Raw genomic sequence first — 21,356 nt, 5'->3', positions numbered from 1 at the left:
TAATCATTTTAACTAGAAACTGGCTTACTGATTTTTTCAGGAGCATTTTGTTTTCATTGCCTTCTCCCTTTTCCACTTGGAGCAATGAAAAGCAACAGTTTTGCTAAGGCCTTATCTCGGCATGCACTTTTCTACAAATCTAGCTTTGGGAATCTCACTAAACCCAGAGGGATTGTTTTGTTTGTATATCCTTACCCATTGTTGACAGCTTAATAAGGTCCTTTTATTTTTTGTTTTGAAAATGTCACCTTTTGTATTCTGTCTGACCTTTGCTTTTGGAGGAGTGGATGTGTGAAAGGGTTACTTCTCTCAATATAATTTGTAGTTTTCCCCTTAAACCACCACGAAGAGAAATCTAAAGGAACAGTCTGGCTAGCAACAAAGAGATTTCAAAATTCTGAAGATGCATGCTGTTCAAATGTGATGTTCCTCTTTGCTGTGTTTCTTCTGCCATTCAGTATTTAGATGGAAGTCAGCGAGGTGCATAGACACAAACTGCGGTTCTGAATTTGCAAGACCTGAGCAGGGCTGTTAACAGGGTGACTTGGAGGTCTCTCATTCATAGAGCTGGCATAAGTTGAACTTGACAGCAATTAGCAACAACAACAAAATCATTTTGATGGAAAATCAGTGTTGATAAGCCCTTTAAAAATAATACAAATAGTTCTAGAATATAGTGCTAGATATTCTAATTGAGTGTCAAAAAGTATTTCATCTTTCCAGATTTATCACTGGAAGATGGGTCACCTTTCATTCCAGACATCAATAGGAGCCCTTTCTGAGTTGTCTATTCTAGGGATTAAGGTGCACTGAATTGCCATAAATACATATTTGATGTCAAAGTGCCTTCTACTACTGATGATTTCTGTTTTTAAAAATTCAATTTGCCTAATATTTCATTTTTAAAAAGCGGATCTTTGGCACAACATTTCAAAATGCAAAGATAGGAAATATTCAGTTGCAGGAAACATTCAGTTGCTTTTAAAATTCTCAGAGTGCCAGGAGAAAATAAGGATGCTGTGGCCTCTTTTATTTCTTTTCTGCCTGTCCCTTTCATCCATGTGTTGCCTCACCTTCCCCACAGATCAGGGTTGTAGGTATGCCACAGAGGAAGCATGGAGTGGTGGGTGGTGAGGTGGGCAACATGGTGGGAGAGGGAACAAAAGTTTCATGTCCTGATGCATCAAGGGCCCCAAATTCTTTTCATAAGCCCAACTAGAGTAGACCCATTGAATCAAATGTCAAATGGTGAGTCAACACTTATGTCAATAATACAGATTTCATGGTTCTGCTCTAACTGAGACTAATAATAGAATGAAGGCCAAGCACTTTTCATGTTCTGCAGCTTTGGATCTGAAACCTACTAAGGGCCACATTAAGTGTCATGTCTTGTTCGGAATATTAATAGCCCATGAACAATTTTTTAAAAGTTAATAGCTGGTTGGAAATAAGGGGCTTGTATGGAACCCAATCTGAAAATAGTACAGTAAGTATGCATGGGAGGAATCCAGCTTCTTGTATGGTACATGTTCTCTTCAAATGATATATTGGGCAGGTGTGTTCAATGTCATTGTTAGTTCACATGGACTACAGGTTGTACTATGAATGAAGTTCAATGAGACTTTGCATTACAGTTCTATCTTCTTAGCAACCACTGGGAAGAACTGGAAATCACTGGGATTGCAGTGGTTATGCAATGAGAATTTAATCCTTCCCTCCATTGTTGAGATATTGAGGAAAATCTTCCTTTTAAATCTATTATTTTCTTTGAGGGAATATCACTTATTGGCATGGGTATATTTCCCCTCCTTCAAATAGTATCTCCATTGTGTACAAAAGAACCATAGAATCATAGAACCATAGAGACTCCTCAGGTGTAAACAGATCTTGGACTAAGTGGAGAATTGATGGTGAAAATCCCCCCAACCTGTTTCCATTCACAAAAGACTAGGATATATGAACTAGTCTTTCAAGATGTATTGGTTTTCTATAATGCAGGGAGAATCTGGGATGTTGAAAAAGTTCTCTTTCTACTGCTTGAATTGACAGAGTATTGACAAAACTTTACCATCATATCACTGGCACTGAATTTCAGATATGTATTTGAAAGGTGAGATAAAAAAAATTGCTGATATAGGTTGAGTCTCCCTTATCCAGATGTTTTTGGATTTTGGAATATTTGCATATACATCATGAGGCATGTTGGAGATGGGACCCAAGTCTAAACATTAAATTCATTTATGTTTCATATACACATAGCCTGAAGGTAATTTTATACATAATCATTTAAATTATTTCATCCATGAAACAAAGTTTGTGTACACTGAACCATCAGAAAACAAAGGTGTCACTATATCAGCCACCTATGTGGAAATTTTTCAGACTTCAGAATATTTTAGACTTCAGAATTTTGGATAAGAGAGGTACAACTTATATTATTCATGCAAATAATATTTTGTTATGTCTCCTTTCCACTCTCTGCCCTCACAGCTCTATGGATATTGTTATCAAGACAGCAATGACATTTCAAATACACTGACTGCCATCACAGAATTGGGTTCACCATTGGAGATGATACAGCTTTTACAGACCTCTTGGGAGGACAGATTTCGTGTAAGTAGTTATTATTGTTTATTTTGTGTTGGAAAATTTTTATTCTACTTTCCATTAAAAAGAAAAACCAAAGCATTTTACAATGTGAATTCAGACTAAGAAAACAGAACAAAAGTAGTTGATAAAATTAGCAAGAAATGATAAAATGATTCATGAAAATCAATAAATATAAGTGGCAAGATAAAGAATGATTATTTGCATTCTTGCAGCAAGCTTATTTGCTGCAACTCCAAAGAATAGGACCTGGAGCAATGGATTCAAACTACAGGAAAAGATATTCCAGCTCAACATTGGGAAGAACTTCCTGACAGTAAGAGCTGTTTGACTGTGGAACACACTCCCTTAGAGAGTAGTGGAATCTCCTTCTTTTGAGGTTTTTAACCAGAGGCTGGATGGCCATCTTTTGGGGATGCATTGATTTTGAGTTCCTGCATGGCAGGGAGTTGGACTGGATGGCCCTTGTGATCTCTTTCAGATCTATGATTCTGGTAAATGCCTGAGCAAGCAAACAACTCTTTAGATTATAGCAGAATCACTCTGTACTGTGAACTCATAGAATTATAGAATCATAGGCGAGATACAGACCACCCAAAAAGGGTGGTCTCCTGCCGCCCTGGTTTGCTGCGTAAGGGAGCCGCAGCGGACAAACTGCGCAGCTCCCTCGCGCAGAAAAAAGAACCCTCAAAAAGCGGGTTCTTTCTGTAGTGTGGTTGTGACGCCGCAAGGCACCAATGGCGCACTTGCGGCATCACAAGGGTGCCGAGAAGTGCGGACGCTAGGTGTCTGTCATGTCAAAATGGCAGCGCCTGTATGTACAGGGCACCGCCATTTTGATGCCCCGTCACGTGCGAGGGGCAAGAAGCATCTGAAAGCGCCACCCCTCACACGTCACGATGGTGCCCCATAGGGCCCATCTAGCCAGCGCCATAGAATCACCTGATCTCATTAGAGAAATGTCTTCTCATGGCAAGTATCACAACTGAAAAGGCTGTTCTCCACATTAAGTGAATTTGGAGGAAAAAGTGATCTCTCAGATAACCTACTTTTGAACTGTTTATGGCTAAACCAAGAAAAAGTTAGATTTCCATGCTGTAGTTGCTTTTATCCCTGCTCAAGAATGTGCATAGAGGAAAAGCATGGAGAAGGGAGAAATGCCAGAAATATAAATATTTCCTTCAAACCACTAGGGACATTGCCACATGAGTCCTGATCCTGCTGCATTTGTGTCAGTTTTAAAAAATGGAAAATGGTTCCAGAGCAGGCATTATCACACATCTTGCCAGTTGTTGGGGTCATTTCTTCCATTGTGCTGTCTTCCATACTCCTCCTTAACCCTGCCACCCTGTTCTATGCCATATCCAGAATTACTTTCAGCGTTTTTTTTAAAAAAATTATTACTTTCACCTTTTCATGCAGTTCTGGAGCTCTGCAACTGCAATTTAAGTTTTAAAAGAAGGAAAGAAATGGGGGAGGGGGTGAAGGCAATCAGTCTGTTTGGAAATAGTGAGCAGGAGAGGAAACACTGGCTCCAAGTGACTGCCAATATCACAACTGCCCTGGCAGCAATGTTTTGCATCTGAGGGCTATAAGCTGACTGATGAGTTTCCCCTGTCAGTGAAAAAGGACAGCCAAACCATACTTTGGGTACACAGCAGTTACAGGTTGGAGATGGCGTCATGTGATAAGTATTGCCACAGCCATTTTTTTGCACTGCAATCGTTATTTCAAGCTGTGTGTAGTAATCTCCTGGATGTGGAAGTTCTGTGGTAAGAGTCAAGGTAGTAGTAGATTCCATTGAGATGTTGTGGCCTTGGCAGCTGCCCTGGAGGTGCTGCTTGTTGATACCTGTTCTAGTTGCACTCCAAACTTCACACATTTCTGGCATAAAATGGCTGTAGAAGTTTTTACCCTCATGCACTGTGTTTTGCACTGTGAGACTTATTTTATGTCCAGCAACACAGAGCTAAATGCACTCCTCTGTTGTAGCATTATTTCTCCTTGCACTCAGTGGAAATTGCTAGTGTTTCCACCTGGCATTGCGGGGTGAGCACCATCTAGAAAGCCAATACACGAAGTGGGCTTTGAAATGTATCTTGCAGGATTGCACTGCTATATGGCATGCCAAGTCTGTTTGCAAAAGATTTATGTATGCATCTTCATTTTTCTTCTGGGACCTTGAAGGGCCAAAGGCGTATGCCAGAGACAAGAGATGGTTGTGCAGAGAACTTGTTGTGCACACACTTGGCACTCCTAGGTATTGAGTCTGTTTCTCATAATGAAGAAGGCTGAAGGTCTGTTGTCATTTTCTATGTGGTATAACAATAAACAGACCCATTTGGATTGCCTTGTTAGGAAAGCCACATGTGACAATTTTGGCTTTTGTTATTTTAGATCTGCTTCAGCTTAGTTCAGCTTCTGCATTACCTGGCCCACTCCCCCCTTGGTTCTGTGACTCTGTTGGATTTTCGACCTCGGCAGTTTGTGATCGTGGATGGAGAGCTAAAAGTGACAGATCTGGATGATGCCAGCACGGAGGAGACTTCCTGCATTAGCAGCAGAGACTGTTTCATGGAGTTCCCAGCAAGAAATTTCACTCTTCCTTGTACTGTTGAGGGCAAATGCCAAAATATGAATGAGAAGAGGAATCTTTACAATGCATACAGGTACTAAACTCACTAGAAATTGACTGCAATGACTGCTGAAAATTCAAAAAAGATACTTGGGTGAAAGAAACTTCCTTATGCATGGAAATTGTTTAACAGTAGAGCAGATTGCCCTGTAAGGTGGGTGGCTTTGCTTCAGTGGAGGTATTTAAAGAGAGGATGGGCATTCACCTGTCAAGGATAATGCAGTTGTATTCTATACTGTAGATCCTGCATTGAGCAAGGGGATTAGACTGGCTCCAAGGTTCCTTCCATCCCCAGACACAGCCTGAGCCATGAGCTCTAGCCATCATATTCTTTGATTAGGGATAATGGGAACTGCAATCCATCCAATTCTGAAGGGTACCAGGTTGGGGAAGGCAGATATATGCACTCAGAAAAAGGCCATTTCTTCAGTGGCACTGCCAGACTGGAGTGCCTTCCCCAAAGAGTTATTACTAGTCATGATATTGATAACTTTTTGACATTGAGACATCTTTGCTGTGAAATTTTAAGTGACTGTGTTGTCCCACTCTTGTAGTTTTTATACTCACTTTTTGCTTTTGTTTCATAATTCTTGTGAAGGCTGTTATTATTATTTTTTTGTTGTTGGTTTTTTTTTAAAAGGTGTATTTCATACCACCCTGGAATCTATCTGATAAAAGGTGGCTGAGAAATATTTTAAATACAGTTCAATAAAATAAGACTTGTTTCTGCTTTTTGATTAGTTTGTGAAGCTTTAATTACTGGGTTTATGTGTGTTAAGATTTTAGCTGAATGCGTTTTGAAGTAAGGCTGAGATGCTTTTTGAAGTAAGGCAATATTAGCAATGAAATCAACTATTTATGACAGCCATGTTCAACCAGGGAGGTTCCAACTGATGCTTAATTTCAACTTCCAGTTTCTCATAATTGGTCATGCTGGCTAGGAGTTATCAAACTCCCGCACTAGGAACCACTGATTTTGGGAGTGGCTGGATTCACTGCATACTGTATCTGCAAGCAGAGAATGGTCAGTCATCCACTGAGGATGCTCTAGACCTGGATTTCTTACATTGGCTGGGGGGAGGGGGCAGTTTGGCCTAAATCAGCAATTCTCCATCTTTGGCCCTTCAGATGTTTGGACCTCAATTCTCAGAATCACTGACCATAAGCTATGTTGGCTTCGGTCTCTGAAAGTTGGAGTCCAAAATGTTTGAAGGATCACAGATTGAGAAATGGGTTAGAGAAACTGCAAGGCTCCTGTAACTTTATGATTCTATGAGCTTAGGTCCAGCTCCCCTTTTCTGTTCCCAAAATCCACAGTGATGCCAACAAAGAATCTTGTATTAATCCTTTTTGATGACTTCATTTATATAATTAATACTACGCAGAGGGTGTTTTTATATTCTTTCCCAGGTATGTTTAGCTCCCCCTTTTATATGACAGTGCAATGTGTGCATGTAAGGAAAATGTTTTTCATTACTTTTCAGATCAGATATAGAACAGAGCAGCATCGCTTGAAGTGTCCTATTTATGTTACCAATCTGCTTGTGACCTAATATTTATGTCTTGTGCTTCAGTTTATACTGAGCCTGCACTATCCGCCTTGTTAAAAGGAACCCTGAAAAGAAAGTTGATAGACTATAATAATAGTTTGCAATTTGGCTGGAGAAATTCAGTGAGACATTGAAATTACATATCCTTTAATAGATCATGCCAGTAGGATTCTAGGTTCTCCCATATTAATTTTTCTTATCTGTTCTTTATTTTCAGAGGTGCTAACATTTTTAAAGATTGAACAGTCTACTTCCACTTTTTAAGGTTTTCTTTATTTCTGTGAAAAGGCTTTAAATTTATTATTATTATTATTATTATTATTATTATTATTAATATTCCACTTAATCACTTGGAATCCAAGCAGATTACAACAATAAAACAAGATACAGTTAAAATTCTAAAAAACCCTATCCCTCCCCCCAGTATAAAAACATAGTAATACTAAAAAGAGATGAAACCAGATAGATATTAAAACAAAGACAGATATTAAAACAAATTCATGATCTCTTGTAAGAGATTAAAAGAATAAAGGATCTACTCAACTGAGATTTGTTCTCTGTAATGCAAGTCCATGACCTGCTTCAGTCCCCAGAGTTGAAGAAGGATCATTATTTGTACATTCCCAGAAAGCCCAGCATGTACTCAGGGAATCCATGGCAGTTATCATCTAAAAAGATAACCCTTTTCAGCTCCTCAAATCAAAATCCACAATCATTTACTTGTGCCAGCAGCCCTCAGTGCAACCTGAAACTGAGTGCACATCTCACAATGTCTAGTCTAATTGCTTTATCATGCTAGGGGGCAAACAGGATTTATTAATTTTCTTAAATTTTTTAAATTTATTTATTTTTTTACAAACCATAAATAAAATCCTCACATCATCCTACAACATAACATAGACTACCTACACATTTATAACAAACAAACAAACAAATAACAACCACCACCACCCTTTACATTTAAATAGGGTTGCCATAAGGCAGGACCTCCAAACCGGGACAAATGTAGGGCCACATTTTCAAATGTAGGACACGTTTTTTTAAAAATGGAGGACACATGAAAAAATTGATACTTTTTTTTAAATGTTAATATAAATGCATGTTTCTTAGGCATGCTCAAAATGGAGGACATTTTGGCATTATTCCTAGACAGAAGGCTGAAATGTACTTCTCGTTCTGGCCAAACACCCCCCCCCCCCAATTCTACAAGAACATTTCCCACTCCCAATCAGGCATAGCATTTGCAAGATCACAGGCAGTCCCTTGTGCCACTGAAAACTACATTTCTCACTCCCAAGCAGCCATAGCATTTGCAAGATCACAGGCAGTCCCTTGTGCCACTGCAAACTACATTTCCCACTCCCAAGCCTTCTTAGCAATTCCCCCCTTCCTCCTTTTCCTTGCCCCCTCCAACCCCCACAAACCCCTCGCCCCCTCTTTTTCCCAGGTATGTCTCAACTTAGGAGGGATTTATGGGACAGATCCAAAGCCTTTTTTCTTTTCTAATGGGGGCAAAGCCTTGAGAAGCCCTGGACCCCTGAGAAGAAGAGGAGGGGGGCTTAGAGAGAGGAAGAAAGAGAAAAAGAAGATGAGGAGGGGGAAGAAAGGAAGAAAAAGGAGAGGAGGAAGAGGAGGGGAAGAGGAGGAGGAGAAAAAAAACGGAATAACAAGAAGAAAAGAAGGAGGGGAAAGAGAAAGAAGGGAAGCAGCTTGCCTGAATGCAAATTCCTCCCTGCTTGGATGTTGCCCAAATAAGGAAGCAGAGGGCTGGCCAATAGAGGCAGGGCAGTGCAGCAGCCCCCACCCCTGCTGGTTTCAGTCGTCCTGCTGCTGCTGCTCCAGACAAGCTGCATAGGCAGCACGCTATAGAAGGCAGGCAGCAGCCCTGGGAGCTCAGAGTTGGGCAGCCACCCAGGAATGGGGGCGGGGCGGGACCAGGCACGCCCCCCAGGGGGCGGGAAAGTCCCGCCCACCACCGTGAAATGGCAACCCTACATTTAAACAATTACACACATACACTCACAAGTTCTTCTATGTGGTTCCCCCCCCCCCAATATATTAACCACTTCCTGAATAATTGTCTGCCTATGTTTCCCATAATCTTATTCCACTCCATATTCTTCTTGATAATTTTCCAGTCATGCTCTGTTATTTTACAGTTACTTCTTCTGTTTTAACTATCTTCCATTATATTCTGCACTCTGGTGCGGTTACACTTATCGTATATTAATACATTACAGTTACAGTTTTAGTAGATTATTACATTCCTTATTTACACTCAATTAATTCAGAAAAGATAAAAATACCAACACAAAGTGAGACTTTTTCTTTCGTTACCCTCGGCATTCCCCCTCCCCCATCATATTATTCTTAAAACTTGCACTTCAGTTTATATTTATTCATGTCTAGCTATGTAAGTACTATTATCTATTTCTATTAATGTATAGAATCCACTGTATTACCATATCCAATATGAACATACTTGTCTTATTGTTCTTCTTTCTATATAATCACAAGTTTGTCAACTAATACCGTTCTTTCCAGGGACATTCTTCTAATGGGTTAAACTCTTTTTAAGTTTCCTCACACACATCCAATCTATCTCTACCTCATTTTTATCTTCTTCTCTCATCAACATTGTAAGCGTGTCCATCTCCATTGCCTCATTAAGTTTATATATCCAGTCCTCTTTTGAAGGGATTGCATCCTTTTTCCATTGCTTTGCATATGTCATCCTAGCTGTGGTAAGCATGTACAACAGAATGCGTTTCTTAATTTTTTTCTTTACTTGGGTTACGATCTGGAATCATGTTTAATAGAAAAAAAAGTGGATCAAAAGGTAATGGTTCTCGAACCATCTTTTCCATTGATTCATGAATCGATCTCCAGTATTTTTTCACACTCTCACATTTCCACCACATGTGGTAGAAATCTGCTCCTGGTTTTTTACACTTCCAGCATTCAGAGTTGCATGTTTTATATATTCTCTTAAGTTTTTCTGGGGATAAATGTCATCTATGGAACATTTTGAAGAAATTGTCTTTGTAATCTTGACATAATGTAAACTTATTTGAATCTTTCACGGCTTTCTCCCATTTCTCCAAGCTGATCTCTTTTCCTATATTTTGCGCCCATTTAATCATAGTATTTTTCACTGTCTCTTGTTCCATTTCTTGATCTTTCAGCAACTTATAGTATCGGGCAATATGTCCTTTCTTCTTATCAAAAAAGATCTGTAATTTAAATTTGTAAATTTGTAATTAAATTTGTAATTTAATTTGTATTGTAAATGCTATTGTAACTGTTTTTAACATTTGTAAGCCGCCTTGATCATTTTTTTTTGGAAAGGCGGGGTATAAATAAAATTTATTATTATTATTATTATTATTCCTTCTTTTTTCCCCTTAATCCCTTTTTCTAGTTTATCTTATATCTTTCTCGTAGCTGTCTATATAAAAACCAATCCATGTCTATATTTTCTTCTTTTATTTGATCTAAAGTTTTGAATCCTAAATCCTTATTTTCCTTTCCTGTTGTCAATTGTTTATATGATACCCATGGGGTAGTCCTATCTTTCCTTGTTCTATTGAATAGAGCTTCTTGTGGGGAGGTCCATGTTGGAAGTTCTCTATAAAATCTTCCTTTGACTTTCGCCCATGTGTTGATCAGAGCTTTCCTTATAATATGATGCATAAAGTCTTTGTTATCTCCTGCTTTGTTGTACCACATGAAAGCATGGAACCCGAATCTCATCTTTGTACTCTCCAGACAGAGCAGCTTCTCGTCTTCTAGCCTTGCCCAATCTTCCAGCCATTGCAAACATGCAGCTTGGAAGTAGATTTTTAGATTGGGTAGTGCTAAGCCTCCTTTCTCAATGTCATCTGTCAAGATCTTCCATGCGATTCTGGGTTTCTTTCCTTCCCACAAGAATTTGGCTATCTCTTTTTGCCATTTGTCTATATGTTTTGTATTGTTTATTATTGGTATATTCTGGAATAAGAATAGTAGCTCTGGTAGTATCTTCATCTTAATGATCGCTACTTTTCCTGCCATAGACAGACGTAGTTTACTCCATTTTCCCAATTTTTTCTTTATCTCCATCCACTTTTTCCCATAGTTATTTTCGTAAAGGTCTAGGTTTCTCGTCGTTAGCATAATTCCTAAGTACCTGGCTTTCTTTTAAATTTTAAAACTAGATGTTTTTTCTAGCTCCTTCTCTTTTGTTTCAGACATGTTTTTTGTTAGTATTATTGTCTTATTCTGATTTATACTAAAACTGGACTTCTTACCATACTCATTAATTATGTTGATCAGTGGATCTATGCTCTTCAATGGGTCTTCAAGATAATATATTATGTCGTCTGCAAATGCTTTCATTTTCCAACAGTATCCTTTCATTTGCACTCCTTGGATTAATTCCTCTTCTCTTATTTGAGTATTTAAGATTTCTAAGACTAGAATAAACAGTAATGGTGACAGGGGGCACCCCTGCCTTGTTCCCCCTTCTATCTTGATGTTTTCTGTCATTTCCCCATTAATGATGATTCTTGCTCTCTGTTCTTTATATATGGCTTGGATCCATTCTGTAAAATTCTTCCCCATGTTCATTTTCTTAATTACTTCTAGTAGAAATCACCATTTTACTTTATCGAATGCTTTCTCTGCATCTAGCAGTACCATAGCCAGTTTCTTTTCGTTGTGTTGTTCAAAGTATTCGATAATATTCAACGTTGTTCTCATGTTTGTTCTCGTATTTCTTCCAGGTAAGAATCCATTCTGGTCCTCGTGGATCACTGATTTTAAAATCTTTTTCAGTCTTTCTGCTATTATAGAGCTAAAGATTTTGTAATCGACGTTTATTAATGAGATCGGTCTGTAATTTCTTTTATCTGTCCTGTCTTTCTCAACTTTTGGAATTAAACTTATATAGGCTTCCTTCCAAGTGTTCGGGATGCCATCCTTTCCTATATTATTCAATGTATCTTTTAGTGGTGTTAACAATTCTTCCTCCAGTTTCTTATAGAATACTGCTGGGAAGCCATCTGGACCTGGCATTTTATTTGGTTTCATTCTTCTGATAGCTTCTGTAAATTCCTGGTTTAGGATGGTCCTTTGATGTTCTTCAAGTTTTCTTATTGTCTGTTCGTCTAGATATTTAGATATTCCCTCCTTATCTTCTTCATTGTTGCCTGAGTCTTTGTATAGTTCCTCATAATATTCTTTGAATATCTTTTGTATCTCTTTCTGTTCTGTTATTGTTTCTCCTTTCTCTTGAATTTCTGTAATAAGCCTTCTATCTTGTTGTTTTCTCAACTTCTGCGCCAGGAATTTTCCAGTTTTATTTCCACTTTCAAAATGTTTGTCTAGCTCTTTTTAGTTTTTTCTCCACTTCTCTCAGATTTCAGATTTTTAATTTCTGTCATAAATCTTCTACTTGATTCTTCAGTCTTTTATCCCCCTTTTTTCCCCATTCTTCCTCCTTTTCTTTTAGTTCTTTATTTAATTTTCCTTCCTGTTCTTTTTCTTTCCTTCTTTGTTCAAACTGTAGTTTCATTAATACTCCCCTGATTACAGTTTTTCCTGCATCCCATATTACGTTATTTTTCATGTTTTCAGTTTTGTTCTCTTTAAAGTACAATTTAGTAGCTTCTTTGATCTTTTTCAGATTTTCCTTATTGTTTAATATATCTGTCTGAAGTCTCCAAGTATATTCCGATTTTTTCCCTTTTATCTCTAACATGATTGGATTGTGATCTGAAGCCCAACCTGGCAGGATCTCCATATAATTGATCCAGGGTAATAGTGTACTGGATGCAAAGAAAAAGTCTAATCTTGAGAAGGACTTATGAGCTTCTGAAAAAAAAAGTGAACCCTTCAGCTTCCTTGTTTTTAGCTTGCCACACATCGGATAATTTAAATTCTTCTGTCATTTAAAAAAAGGATTGTGGTAGTTTGCCTTGATGTTTCCTAATTCCTTGACCCCCAATTGATTTTCTGTCTGTTTTTGGTTCCGGGACTGCATTGAAATCACCTAGAAGCAATATATTCGTATAATCTGTTTTTTTTATTCTCTCATGTAATCTTGTGTAATATTTTTCTCTGTTTTCTGATGGTGCGTAAATACCCACAATTAGTATTACCATATTTTTTACCTCCACTTCTACCGCTATTAATTCTCCTTCTTCATCTTTAAAGATCTCTCTTGCATGATATTTTTTATTCACATAAATTGAAATGCCTCTTTTCTTCTTAGTCTTTAGCGATGAAAAGCAGTTCCCCAATTTTGGGTTTCTAATATATTGAACGTCTTTATCTCTTATCTTTATCTCCTGAATACATATTATATCACTTTTTAGTTTTTCCAGCCGATGAAATATAATACTTCTTTTGTATTTTCCATTGATTCCTTTCACATTCCAAGATGTAATTTTTAATGTCATAGTTATGGATCGACTTTTGCTTAACTGATACTGCTATTAACTTTATTTTCTAATTAGTTCTCTCTCTCTTTTTTTTCCTTCCTTTCTTTCTTTCTTTCTTCTTTTCTTTTTTTTAATGTGCAAACATTTTTAAGGGGCAAACAGGATTTAAACAAGAGGAAATGCTTGATGTTTATTACACAACATTTCCTGTTTAACTCTCATTTAAATCCTGTTTGCCCCTTAGTGTGATAACAAGTCATCTGGTAGCCATAGTCCATTAGGCAGGTGACTGTTTTACAAAGTAAATTTTTGGGTGTCACATGGACAGGCAAATTATTTAGAATCATAGAATCATAGAGTTGGAAGACACCGCAAGGGCCATCTAGTCCAACCCCCTGCCATGCAGGAAATCCAAATCAAATCATCCCCGACAGATGGCCATCTAGCCTCTGTTTAAAGACCTCCAAGGAAGGAGACTCCACTACACTCTGAGGGAGTGTGTTCCACTGTCGGACAGCCCTTACTGTCAGGAAGTTCTTCCTAATGTTGAGGTGGAATCTCTTTTCCTGTAGCTTGCATCCATTGTTCCGGGTCCTAGTCTCTGGAGCAAGTGAAAACAAGTCAGCTCCCTCCTCAGTATGGCATCCCTTCAAGTATTTAAACAGGGCTATGATATCACCTCTTAACCTTCTCTTCTCCAGGCTAAACATCCCCAGCTCCTTAAGTCGTTCCTCATAGGACATAGTTTCTAGACCTTTCACCATTTTGCTTGCCCTCCTTTGGACACGTTCCAGTTTTTCAAAATCCTTTTTGAATTGAATTATTCAGGTCATCTTGAATGTTGATCCTGTCCTCTGGAGTGTTAGCTACTCCTCCTAATTTGGTGTCATCTGCAAATTTGATAAGAATGCTCCCAATTCTGTCATCCAAGTCGTTGATAAAGATGTTGAATAGTACTGGGCCCAGGACAGAGCCCTGTGGGACCCCACTGGTCACTTCTCTCCAGGATGAACAGGAGCCATTGTTGAGCACCCTTTGTATTTGGTCAGTCAACCAATTACAAATCCATGTAACAGTTGCCTTGTCTATCCCACTTTTTATAAGCTTGTTTACAAGAATGTCATGGGGAACCTTGTGAAAAGCCTTACTGAAATCAAGATATACTATATCCACAGCATTCCCTTCATCTATTAAGATAGTAATTTTATCAAAGAAAGAGATTAGATTTGTCTGGCATGACTTCTTTCTCTGAAACCCGTGTTGACTTTTTGTGATTATGGAATTGCCTTCTAGATGTTCACAGACTCTCTTTTTAATGATCTGCTCTAGAATCTTTCCTGGTATTGATGTCAGACTAACTGGTCGATAATTGTTTGGATCCTCTCTTTTCACCTTTTTGAAGATGGGGACAACGTTTGCCCTCCTCCAGTCTGCTGGGACTTTTCCTGTTCTCCAGGAGTTCTCAAAGATTATTGCCAATGGCTCCGATATTACTTTTGCCAGTTCTTTTAATATCCTTGGATGTAGTTCATCTGGTCCTGGAGATTTATATTCATTTAGATTAACAAGGTATTCCTGTGCTATCTCCTTACTTATTCTGTACTGAAACTCCCCTATTCTGTCCTCTGCTCCATTATCTTCAGGTTGAGCACCCTTTTCCTTTTCTGAGAAGACTGAGGCAAAGAAGGTGTTGAGTAATTCTGCCTTTTCTCTGTCTTCTGTTAGCATTTCCCCACCTTCTCCACGCAGTGACCCTACCGTTTCCTTCTTCTTCCTTTTGCTGCGGACATATCCAAAAAAGCCCTTTTTATTGTTCTTAACCTCTCTAGCAAGCCTGAGTTCATTCTGTGCTTTAGCTTTTCTGACTTTACCCCTACATGTGCTTGCTATTTGTTTGAATTCCTCTTTGGTGATTTCCCAATTTTTCCATTTCTTATACATGTTCCGTTTAAAACTTAGCTCAGTTGAAAGTTCCTTAGTCATCCATCCTGGTTTCGTGAGACATCTCCCCTTTTTGTTTCTCACTGGAACTGTTTGAAACTGTGCCTTCAGTATATCTCCTTTGAGAAACTGCCATTCATCCTGAACTCCCTTCTCTTTTACTATTTCTGACCATGGGATCACCTCCAGTATTTCTCTAAGTTTACCAAAATCTGCTCTTCTAAAGTCTAGGATGCGTGTCTGACTATGCCTGGCTTCTCCTTTCCACTGTATAACAAACTCTAGGAGAACATGGTCACTTCTACCAAAGGATCCCACCACTTGCACTTCATTAACCAAGTCATCCTTGTTGGTTAGGATCAGATCTAAAATAGCTGGACAATGAAATTGTCTCCAAGGCAAGTGAGAAATTTGCTAGCCCTGGAGGATTTAAATTTCTCTTATTGTATTATTACTGCCAGATAGAAGTGAGGCACTTTTGCTATTTTTCCATTGTGTGCTCCAGGAATTTGAGTGGCTTTAGGCAATATGCACCTTCATTTGAAGAGATAAGCCATTTGGAACTTTGCCTTGTGCAGCAAAATGTCAAAAGACTATGCTTATGTAAAGCAACCAGGAATATTCTATACAGGCAAGTGAGTGGGTTGGTGGAGGATGAATGGATCATTCCACTCCTTTTCTACCACTCCACTGGGATTTCATACTAGCTGTGGAGGAAGAAAATGTTCTTCGTCCACAATTGACAAGGATGTAGCTTAGCAGAAGCTATAGGGATCTCTTTATCCTAGCAGTTTTTAAGAATTATGAGCTTGTTTAGTTTTATGTGTTTAATTTCTCTGCAGTCCATCTTGAGATCTCTGCAAACTGCAGATTCTAAAGACTTGAATATGCTGAGCTTCCCTTCCCTCTTTTAACATGAAGGACAGTTATGGGGAACTTGTAATTTTACTTATAAAAGCATTGTCTGATGCACCTTTGGGTCGTAAATTAAAAAAAAAATGTGTCTCAGTTCACATATTTGATGCATAGTTCAAAATCCAGTGTTTCTTCTTGAAGTCATGCTCCTGCAGCATTTTGATTGTTCTCTTCCATCTCTCCTAAATCTTTTTTTTTTCAGTATACTGTCCCTCACTTCTGTGTTTTGAAGCTCTAAAATTATTAGGGATTTTATGTGTAAAGATCTGGTTGGTTGCTTTTCAGATTGGAAGTGAGGATGAGGTTTTGAATTTAGAGTCCTTAAAAAAAACAACCACCCCCAAATCTTGTTGAAGCAGAGACAGACAGCTTTGCAAACAGGCCAAATCCATGGGCCTTTTAGAGCAAATCTCTACATTCATAAAATATTTACAGATAGTTACAAGGTAGACTTGTGCAAAGCAGCTCTGTCTAAACTGTACCAAGCAGCTGTGTGAATATAGTTGCAGCTATATATTTAATTATAGAAATGATTCTATTTCCTGCATAACTCAGAGACTTGTAAATTACTGGAATTTTACTATTCATGTATGTTGTTCAGCGGTTAGCAAACTCTCATAAACCTAACAAGTTTCACTTCTTTGTAGGTTTTTCTTTACCTATCTTCTGCCGCACAGTGCCCCTTCCTCCCTGAGACCAATGCTGGATGTGATAGTCAATGCCACAGGTAGGAACAGAAGAAAATTCTGGGATATATAATCCAAAAAATTAACATTCCCAAACTCTGAAGCATTTAATAAAACCAAACTGTCTCATTAAATCTGTGGGTCTTGCAAAAGGTGTGCACTGAGAATAAAAGAATTCTGATTCTAGGTGTTTGTCTAGAGTCAAAGAATCAGAACTGGCACATTCTTTCTATACCAGGCCAGTTTCTTTTGGATTGGGTGCTAGGTGTTGGTCCTGATAATCCACCACAGACAGCACCATGGCCTGAAATCAGAAGAAGAGAGGAAAAACTAATAAAAAATTGGGGAAAGTTTCCCTGGGGATTTGTGGACCATGTGCCCTCTTTGAAGCTGCAAACACTACTTTTTTCAAAATGTGTGCATGTGCATGTATGTGTACTTGTTAGAGGGGAATCTGGAGGCATTCGGGTGGAAAAAGGCCTTGAGTGGGCCCATGCAGCCCAAAGCCCATGCTTTGTCCACCATGATCCACAATAGTCTACTCCTGACTGTCTTAAGACAGGAATGAGGATTTATTGTTTTTACATATTGTAGGACTAGGGATGCCATATCCTGCCTGGGGGCGGGACTTTCCCGGTTTGGGGCGGGTCTGCACGGTCCCGCCCCAGTTTGGCCCCGCCCCGGGACACCCCCCCTGCGACGGGCGCCAGGCAAGGAAAGGAGCCTCGCATGAGCGAGGCCCCTTCCCTGCTTGGCCTCCTCTGCCGAGGGAGGCGGCCTGGCTCTGCTCCCTCTTTCCCGGCCTCTGTGAAGGCCAAGCCTCCTCAGAGGCCGGGAAAGGGAGGGGGCCGCCCGCGATCGCCGCGATCGCGGGCACTCTCCTCCCTCTTTCCCGGCCTCTGTGAAGGCCAAGCCTCCACAGAGGCTGGGAAAGGGAGCGGATTCCTTCTCCGCTTGGGCTCCGTTCACGGAACCCAAGCGGAGAAGGAATCCTCGCTGAGCGGAGGGATTCTTTTCCCCTTGAGCTCCGTTGGCAAAAACGGAGTCCAAGGGGAAAAGAATGCCTCCCTGGGGGTGGATTCCTTCTGCGCTTGGGCTCCGTGAACGGAGCCCAAGCGCAGAAGGAATCCTCCCCTCAGCGAGGCTCTTTTTCAAATGTAGGACCCCAAAAAAATAGGTCCTATATTTGAAAATTTTGTCCTACATTTGTCCTGGTTTGGAGGCCCTGACTAATGGCCACCCTATGTAGGACTACAATATCCATCAGTCTCAGACAGCATGGTTAGTGATCAGGGTGGATGGGAGTTGTAGTCCAGTAATATTTGTCTGTTTTTGTTCCTGCTGCAGACTTTCTTCATTATTCTTTAAAGTAATTTAGAGTTCAGGGGAGTTATTTTGTTGCTGCTAGTAATAAAATGACAGAGAATCCAAAATTCTTTGTGATTCTACTGCAGATCACCCAGATATCGATCCAGTCTGACCTCCCTGTCCTGGTTTTATAATTTAGCATGATAACAGATCTCTCTCTACCTCCCCAGCATATAATCTAAATGAGAGAAATAAGAAAGGGAGGTTGGCAATGGGAAAAAAATTTATAACAAAAGATGAATATGTGCATTTGGGCTTAAGAAATCTTATTCAAATAACAATCCTGGTGATATCAGAATTGTTGGCATGTACAGTGTGCCTACCCCATACGCAGGCACACTATACGCAGCTTCCTGCTTACACGGAAGCCATGTGACAATATAAACAATGGTGTGTGCACCTGCGCACACGTGCTGCACCACCACCGCATGCACACACCCCATTGTTTCCTATGGGGCGCGAGCATACGTTGGGGGGGATCCGGAACAGATCCCCCGTGTAAATACAGGGTCCACTGTATTTCTGGCAGAATTTTGAAATAACCCCAGATTAAGAATTTAACCTTGAGGTAGTTTTGGCCTACTGTATTGGCTCACTAGGGGACTGCGCTGTAGTATTGTGCTTCTAAAAGCTTTGGTCCTCCAAATGTTTGGGATTTTTACATGTGGAATGCCTACATTGCCTACATTGGCTAGAACTATTGTGTGTTGAAGTCTCTGGAGCACTGGAATCTGAGAACAACTGGACTAGGAAATAAAGAGTTGGAAATATGATTTTTGAGTACCTTGCCATCTTTGGGTAGCATCTAAATTGCAGTATTTATGCAGTTTGATACCACTTTAACTGCCATGATTTGATGCTATGGAATTCTGGAATTTGTACTTTTATGAGTTATTTAACCTTCTCTGTCAGAGAACGCTGGTGAGACCAAAATAAATAAATAAATAAATAATCCCAGGATTTCATAGGGTAGAGCCATGGCAGTTAAAGCGATGTCAAACAGCATTAATTCTACAGTGTGGCAGCAGCCTCACTTCACAGAATTGGTATGAAAGTGGATTAGGAAAACTGCATGCTTACTGTTTTGAGCCCTTTGGAGAAAGCCAATGTAGAAGTCATGATTTAATAACTGTTCTGTCATTTGTTTTGTCCCCTTCCAATGTCCCCTACCTCTGCTTTTTGCTCCACATTAGTTGCTGTAATAATTACCACTAAAACCCCCGTAGCTGCCATCTCTTTCCTTGTGTGTGAGGATTCTTCTTCTCTGGTAATCATTCTATTTCTTTCTTTATTACAGGGGAACTTCAGTGGGGAATAGATGAAACAGCTGCTCATCTTGAAAGAGTCTTGCATTTATACAAGAGTGGCCTGTATCTCCAGAACACCACTCGAACTCCCAAATCAGGTATAGAAATGTAGAAAATTCTGTCACAAACTGAAAATGAGAGACGTGCATACTTATACAAAACTAACAAGACAACTGAATAGCTGTTGGGAGCATGGAAGCTCCAGGTTTGAAGAGTCTCTAGGAAAAGTTTCCTCTTGGTTCCTTTATTGGCAGGATATAAAGTGAATAGTAGCACCATTGATGGTGATGATGATGGAAGTCACCTTGAATTCAATTACTCAAGACATTTTCTCTCATCCTTTTCCTACCTAATTTTAAGGTATTTCCCTCAGTTTCTCTAGGGCTGTTCTCAGAAAAAAACACAAATAATGTAAGATTTCATTAAACACACAACTGAAAATGTGCCTGACTAGGTGTGGTTTGCTTTACTCTGGCATCAGTTCAGCCAAGTGCAGAATTCTACATGATTGTTTTTACATTTCATTTAATTGGAAAATTGGAAGAAGAACATCTACACATATACACTACTGCACATATACAGTGCCTGCACATATAAAGCATATACAGCAAATAAATGTGCTGGTTACAGGGAGCAACTCCCTTGCTGTAACACCTCCACTGACTGTCAGCCCATTTCCAGGCACAATTCAAAATGCTGGTTATATGTTTTATAGGTTAGCTTTATGCGACTTATGGCAACCCCATAAAGGTTTCACCTTAGAGCCATCATAAGTGAAAAATGGTGTGAAGACAAACAACAACAACAATTCCACTCTAGGAATTTCCTTGGCTGAAGATCCTCTTCAGCCAAGAAGATTCCCAGAGTGGCATTGTTGTGGTTGTTTGTCTAAGAGAAATAACTTAAAAAAAAAAATCCACCAATGCATGCAAGAACTGTAGAATCAAGTTTGAACTGTTTCTGAGAGAGATAGTGCGACTGTACAGAGGAGAGTGGTACCAACAGTTAGCAGGAAAAAAACAACTCCATGAAACATCTTGTCACTCTGAGCCATCTCTTAAATAAATGTTAACAAGATAAATCTTGGTCGTGTTACAGAATGACTTGGGTCTTAAGCTTTCACTGTGCTTTGGTTGTAAAACATTTTATAGTGTCATAAATTATATTTTACTTTGGACTTTGCTTTAGTGACACAGAAACAAAGCATATGTGGGTGTGGGTGTGTGGGGAGCTTTAATAGTCATGTGTGTTTTTCTGGAATCATAAATCACCCCATTATCAAAGGTTGGTATCTGAATGCTGTATTGTTTGAAATGATACTGTGTTAAAATGTTTTAATGGTTTATTAATGCTGGAACCAGTGGTCATTAAAAAAAAATCAAAGCTCAGATTTATTTATTATTCACTTTATTCTACAGTTCAACAAGTGACTAATGGGTACCACCCAGTTTTATATATTCCATATATCATTTGACATGCCAGTACCCTAGGACATAAACAAAAGCTACCTTAGAACAAGTCAGAGTATTGTCTCATCTCACTCTGTACTGACATAGACTGGTAGCATTTCCCCAGACGTTCAGACATAAGACTTTTATGGCCCAACTTGGAGATGTTGGGGACTGAACCTAGAATCCTCAGCATGCTAAAGATGTATTCTACCACTGAGCTGTCTCCCTTCTCCAAAGGGAAACTGTCAAAGCACTTTTGCTGTTTAATGACAAAACACCAACTAGCATTGCCCTCCCCTCCCTTCCCTTCATTATAACTGGGCTTTTCTGAAAAATGGAACAAAAGGACTAATGGTCAACCTGATCAGTGTGTTCCTATAAAGTGTTTTGCTCCTCCTAGGGTTTTAATAATTAATTTAATAATAATTTGTTTTATTTATATACCGCTATTCCAAAGATCATAGCGGTGAACAG

The 21,356-nt window shown here is 39.3% G+C and overlaps 1 protein-coding gene across 2 annotated transcripts in view; it reads left to right on the top strand.

Moving 5' to 3' along the window:
• The window catches only part of LOC149310567 (extracellular tyrosine-protein kinase PKDCC-like), a 141,195-nt gene that overhangs the window by 25,987 nt on the left and 93,852 nt on the right, over positions 1-21,356 (top strand). For both annotated transcript variants that reach the window (XR_016281683.1, XM_089529200.1), the window contains exons 2-5: positions 2,491-2,613; positions 5,005-5,276; positions 16,718-16,797; positions 19,422-19,529. Coding sequence is in view for 1 of the 2 variants with exons in the window: in XM_089529200.1 (XP_089385326.1) it covers positions 2,491-2,613; positions 5,005-5,276; positions 16,718-16,797; positions 19,422-19,529 (583 nt within the window). In the remaining variant the exon portion in view is untranslated. The remainder of the gene's footprint in view (positions 1-2,490; positions 2,614-5,004; positions 5,277-16,717; positions 16,798-19,421; positions 19,530-21,356) is intronic.

This window comes from Sceloporus occidentalis, unplaced genomic scaffold (assembly GCF_023333645.1).
Source record: "Sceloporus occidentalis isolate IW3139 unplaced genomic scaffold, rSceOcc1.0.p SCAF_6, whole genome shotgun sequence".
Classification (NCBI taxonomy): Eukaryota; Metazoa; Chordata; class Lepidosauria; order Squamata; family Phrynosomatidae; genus Sceloporus; species Sceloporus occidentalis.
The sequence above is the reverse complement of the archived record's forward strand: the minus strand, read 5'-3'. Positions and strand labels throughout refer to the sequence as shown.